Source organism: Lutra lutra, chromosome 4 (genome assembly GCF_902655055.1).
Source record: "Lutra lutra chromosome 4, mLutLut1.2, whole genome shotgun sequence".
NCBI lineage: Eukaryota > Metazoa > Chordata > Mammalia > Carnivora > Mustelidae > Lutra > Lutra lutra.
The window spans coordinates 70,918,789-70,924,788 of NC_062281.1; the positions used below are offsets into that span (position 1 = coordinate 70,918,789).

The 6,000-nt window shown below is 42.0% G+C and overlaps 1 protein-coding gene across 3 annotated transcripts in view; it reads right to left on the reverse strand.

Annotated features, from left to right (window-relative positions):
- Positions 1-5,346, reverse strand: part of YTHDF3 (YTH N6-methyladenosine RNA binding protein F3) — a 39,405-nt gene extending 34,059 nt beyond the window's left edge. Inside the window, exons 1-3 of one of the 3 annotated variants that reach the window (XM_047725265.1) lie at positions 4,966-5,346; positions 4,456-4,480; positions 950-1,095 (exon numbers count right to left, since the gene is read on the reverse strand). In XM_047725265.1, coding sequence (XP_047581221.1) covers positions 950-1,007 — 58 coding nt within the window. In that variant the 5' untranslated portion in view covers positions 1,008-1,095; positions 4,456-4,480; positions 4,966-5,346. The remainder of the gene's footprint in view (positions 1-949; positions 1,096-4,455; positions 4,481-4,965) is intronic. The other 2 variants (XM_047725266.1, XM_047725267.1) reach the window with 2 other exon arrangements.
- Between the last annotated feature and the right edge of the window lie 654 nt (positions 5,347-6,000).

Genomic DNA, 6,000 nt, shown 5'->3' on the forward strand with positions numbered 1-6,000 from the left:
TAGCAATGATCAGTCAAAGAAATACTACTCTGTGAAGCCTTCAAAGTAGACCTCTTATGATACTACACTGCCCTCAAATCACATGAGCAACATGAAGGTCACCTTGATCTTGGCTCCTCTGAGGTGGTTTAACTGTATCTGGTAAGGACTGCAAGAACCAGGGTTGAGCTAAATGTGCTCCCTAGAATTTAAATACGTTAACAGCCACTAGAAACAAAAATAAAGAGGGGGGTACCTTAGGTTATTTCTGGTGGACTAATCATTTCAGCCCAAGAGATTCTAACCCCTTTATCAAAGGCAGTTATGCATGGTCTATTACCGCTGGGGGGTGGGGGGGATCCTCACTGCACCACTGGACTATGGCACTAGTACATGTTGTTATCTGAAACAGCTACTCATTTCAAAATTACAACTATTTCTTGCATTCATTAATTCTCAGAAATTTAGCCCATGCTGCTCATAAAATATATTAAACAAGTACTCACTTAAAATCTACCTAAATCTATATTATGGTACTATTCTTACTCATTTCCTCTGTTCTATTCTTTCTCTTCTAAGATGCTGAGACTAAGAACAAAATATTCTCATGCACTAAGTAAATATACAGTCTACAGTCTGTGCATAAATGAGGCATAAATATGTCTAAAAGTTCTAAAAGATTATTCAAGGAGTATGTCAATCTAAGGAAAAAATATTTAATTAAAAGTATTTCATGAATACTGACAAGCAATTTGCATTAAATTAGAATCTGAATAAGAAGCTAGCCCTTGAGTTTCAGAAGCATACCTTTCCTTAAGAAATTCAACTGTCTTTAAAGACTGCAGTTTTTGAACATTACTTAATGACAATCTAATGTCTTGGAGACTGAAAGCCATTAAATAGCAAAGATATCCAAGCCAGTTCCATAGTCTGTACAAGTTCTTCAGGGAAAAAAGAACAGATGACTTACATGATTCTTCGCCTGTTTCCTCTGCTCTATGAAGCAGAGTCAAATCAAGATAGAACATGGGCCTTAGGAGCCAGGTGATTCTTTGCTCTGGTCCTGACTACATCAAGTTAGGAAAGTCAACAGATCTGTGCATCATGTTTTCCCACCTACAAAAACAGCGACAATACCATATACCCTCTATCTCCTTATAGGAATGTTTTGAGGATTAATAATAAAATGAAGCCTAAAATGACAATAAAGTGCTTTGCAATTATTTCCTGAGGAACTGTGGGGAGAGGATACAAAAGAATACTGCCCAAACACTACATTTGCCACCACTTTTCTGAAACACTAAATACAGCCAAATTCAACCTAATTCTTTTAAACTTCAGTTTTACCAAATAATTCTGTCTCTCTGTTGGGAAGGGATAGGGGAAGAGAGGAGGGAAAAGATAAATTCCTTTCCATGTATTTGTCTATTTATACACTTAAGGCACCAGGAGGAAGCTGGCAGCAAGGCTGCTAGGAGTACAGGATCTGACACTTTTATCTATGGTGCCTGCAGGGAAAGGAGAGGTATCCTTTTATTCTGGCAACAAAAATTCTGGTTGTTAATAAATAAAAGTGATATAAAATCAGTTTTAAATTATGAACCAATATAAATAAATAAATAAATTACAGACTAATAGTGAGTTATCCTTAAATTTCTACTTTATAGTGAGTTATCCTCTAAATTTCTAGTAGGGTAGTACTGGATAGTACTAGCCAAGGATAACAGAGTTCTAATATTTACCATAAGGAAAATCTATGAACTAAAAAGAACTCAAACTTAAAAAAGTAAGCCTAGAATTATTACTTATACTATGACAGCATTTTTGCCTTACAAAGAGATACAGAATTCCTTTCAAATTTTAGCTCTGTTAGTGCACTTAAATCCTTAAGGATATACAGAAAAAAACTTAGAAAATCAAAGACACTAAGACAGGTGCCGGGCTCACAGAGTCAAATGAAGATAATTCAGAGAAGAAAAACAGCATCTCTAAAATTAAGTCATCTGAAAAGGATTACGGTTTCAGAACTTTGACAACTCCTCAGCAACATGTATTTTTCATGTTTGAGAAGTTGAATTCAAGTTTAATACTCATATTCTTAGAATACTCATGCTGTAGTTCAAAAAAAATAACTTTGCTTTCTGCTTCACAAAAGTAAACAGAGTAACTGTAAAACAATTTTACTAGCTTGAAAACCAAGTCAGCTAAGGCACAGTAGTTTTTCTCAAACACACACATAGCTACTTGTATCAGTTCACTGGAGGTGCTGCCTTCGCCTTGTAATTCTCCCTGCAGGGGCATAAAAATACAAGTGATGTAGATGTGTATTTGTGCACTTGCAGCATCTACCATTTTAAAGCATCTTAAATGATTACCAATACTCAGGCCGGTAGAGTTTTTCCCTTCTGCCATGTCTTAGGCAACAGTCTCCCTGCATCTTAAAAATACATGAGGTGAGGAAGGTGAAAATAAATCCACCAAATAAAACGGCAACTAGAGCAATGGACTACTGTAATTGTAATTCCTCATAATATACAATACGATTTACAGCTAGAATTATCACTTTTATTTTGGAGATAGAGAGGAAATTCTGACCAAAAGGTGCAATGTGTTCAAGCTCACTGGGCAAGTCAGTAGCCACAGGAAGTATTAGAACACAGGTCTCCTAGGAATCCCAGTCCAACATTCTACCCCTGGATAAAACTATGAATGGAACAATAAGGGTGAAAGAAAGAAAATTTTTTGAAAAAGAGAGCTATCCAAATAAATACTTTGTGTGTGTATAGATATACCTAAAAGAGATTATGCTGATGGATCAAAATTATTTTAACAACCAAAAAATACTTATTTGTAAATGTCAATATACAATTATTGTCATAGATAATTTATACCAGAGATATCAGGTAGGACATACCTAAGTGAAATGACTATATCGCAATCAAACTTACAGTAATTGAGTAATGGCTTACAATGCTATAGATGCTTTATTTTGTTTTGTCAAACAAGTAAGTACTTCATTGAACTTGCATACTTACCTTAAAGCAGGTAACACAAAACACTTAGTATTTCAAATAGCCTTGCAAAGTGCCACCTCCCCACAGATCTAGGATAAAATAATTTATGCTAGGCAATAATGACCACAGATTTCATATATCTCCAGGTCTATACACTTCCTCATGAGCAGACTAGCAAAAAAAAAAAATTAATGGATCATTCTTTTCAAATTTACAAATAAATATTGTAAGACATTTAAAACAAACAATATCAAATTCTGAGGTTTATGCTTACAACAGAAAATAATTCTAAAATTAAACTTTTAACTCTAAAAATTAAAACTTCTAAATGTGTATATACTCCTCCAAAATACATCTTTAATCAAAATAAAGCAGTAAATTTATGCTACACTGATACAGTGCCATTTATCCGGAATGTGCAAATTCTCAAACTACAACTCAAAGAAAATTAACTGAGTTGAGTTCTCAGAACCTACTCTTTTCAAATTTGCAAAGGCAAATAAAAACCCTAAGAATATAAAGAGCACCAATAAAAACCTTGGACTTACATCTAAAAAGCTATTGCACATCTTATTTTCTAGGTTATACTTTACTAATTGAAATAAAAAACAGGAAGCATAATTCTATTTGGTCTAATTTCAAGTCCTAGTACAAAATGTTATAAATATATAATTCACTGTAATGTTAACTGGCACTATCCCAAGAAAGCAGTTATTGTTCTATACTTACTAATGTCACATGATTAATGTCATGTTTCAGTCAGTTGACTATATTGTTCCATATTAATAGACACAAAATACACTTATTTTTAAAAAATGCTTCACTTTCAATGGTTTGTTTATTTATTTATTTATTTATTTTAACTGAAGAGTAAATCATACAGCCAGAGCAGAAACCTCACAGATTTTTTTCTCTCCCAGCCCTTTCTAAAATACCAGATTGAGTCACACCTTGCAATCAGGGCTACACAGCAAGATGACATGCCTGTTCAGTTTTGATCTCTCTCATGTTACTGCCTCATTGTAACTGTCTTCACTAGAACCAGTGGTTAACAGTACAGTTTTTCACTAGTGTGACATGAAATACAACTTGAGTTGCATTTTCTAAAAAAATACCCACTTATATGTACGCATTTGGAGAAATTTTTGTGGTAGTAGTTACGTAATACAGATAAATTGCAAAATTAAAGAAATGTCCCCACATTCATAATACCCCCTTAACTGAAATACAACTAAGAAAACTGTTTTTTGGACACTGTGGTTTCTATAAAAGTGGCTTCAAAGCAAAGTTTTGGATAGCATTTGACTGCTTTGGCTGTGATGAATATTTCTCTAAACATACATTTCAAAACAAACAACAACAACAAAAAAATTGGAGCAAAATCAAACAAAAAGACCCTGGCAAAGTTTAAAAGTGACATCAGACGAACATTAGGAAATAAAATAAAAATATTCAAACTCACCTTTATTTCCTTGCCCTTTAGGTCTCTGCGCAGCAAGACGAAAGGTGTGGTAATGAGAAAGGGAAAAAAAAGGGAGAAAGTGTGTTAATCAAAGACATTATCAAAGACAAGTTATTTTCAACAATCCGCGTAGGAGTAAAACCCACCACATCCTCCATAGCCTCCAATTTCCCAACCACCCCCAGTCTTCAAACCTCCTACCCGCCACTCGAAAACCATCTCCCAGAGCTCGCCTGGTCTCAGCCCCACGTCTGCCGCCCTCAGATGTGTCCTAAGGCCCCTAGGAGCGGTCGTTCCCCCACCCACCGCAGCTCCGCGGCCTCCCGTCTCGCCCGCAGGCTCCGGGGCAGGGCGCACGCCCCGACCCGGGCGGCAGGACCGCAGCAACTTGCGCCCAAGGCACCGTTATGGGGCCGGCAGCGGCGGCGACGGGGAGGAGCCGAAGCCCCACGCGAGGGTGGAGCTCCAGGGCTCGGGCCTTCACCGAGCCTGAGGCCTCTGCTCCCTCACCTGATCCACGCTAGTGGCTGACATTCTTCACCGCAACCCGAGAGCTGCTGCCGCTGCCGCCGCCGCCGCCGCCGCCGCCGCCGCTTGGGCCTCTCCCCGTGCACTCACAGCAGTTGGCTGCCGCCCTCCGCCGAGTGACTGATCCAGCCGCCGACGCTGCCACCGCTCGCTCAGAAGCCAGAAAGAGGGCCTCGCGCTCGGGGGTCCGTGGAAAGGGCCCTTCTTTTCGGCGTGCAGGCGCCTCTTCCCCCTCTCGCTCTTCGCTCCTCGGGTCCACAATGGCGGACAGACTCCCTACTCTCACTTCCGCTCCGAGCCTCCCTGACCTTCCGCTCTCCACTCTGACGTCCCTGCTCACCTCGCTCTTCCTCCCCCACCCACCCGCCCGCCAGCTAGCTACCGACCTTGGCTCCGCCTGCGCATCGCCACGTCACCGGAGACGGGGACCGCGAGGCGGCCCCTGGACGCATGCGCCGGGGAGGGAGTGCGCCTGTGTGGCAGCGAGCGCCACCTTCCAGGGACGCTTCAGTGGCTTCCTTCTGTGTGGCTCGCGGGTTACAGGACGCGCGGCGGGCGGAGGCAGCGGGAAACGGGCCCGAGCGGGATGCCCTTGCGCTCTGGGCAGGAAGTAGGCCTGGGCTGGAGGCGGCGGCTGCCTGGGACTAGAGCGGGGCTGAAGACGCAGTGCCAGCGGTGCCCTCCTGCTGGCGGAGCGCACCTTGGTGGGGTGCAGCGTCGCAGCCCCAGCCGCACCCGCCCCGGGTGAGCGAGCAACAGTGGCCCGGCCTCCGCCAGAGCCTCCTGAGGCCACCCAAGGCCACGTGGGCGGCTGGGTGAGTCAACCGCCCTCGGGACAGAGATGCTGGGCCTTCCGCACGAGCCAGCACGTGCAGCCAAAGTGGCTGGGTTAGAGCTCTGGGCATCAGAGCAGAGAGGAGGTTCGCCAGCGAGTGTTCGTTCTCACCAAACTCCTGGCACGTGCTCGGAATAACTCATTAATCCATAACCGCAGGAGTGGAATTTACCACCCAATTC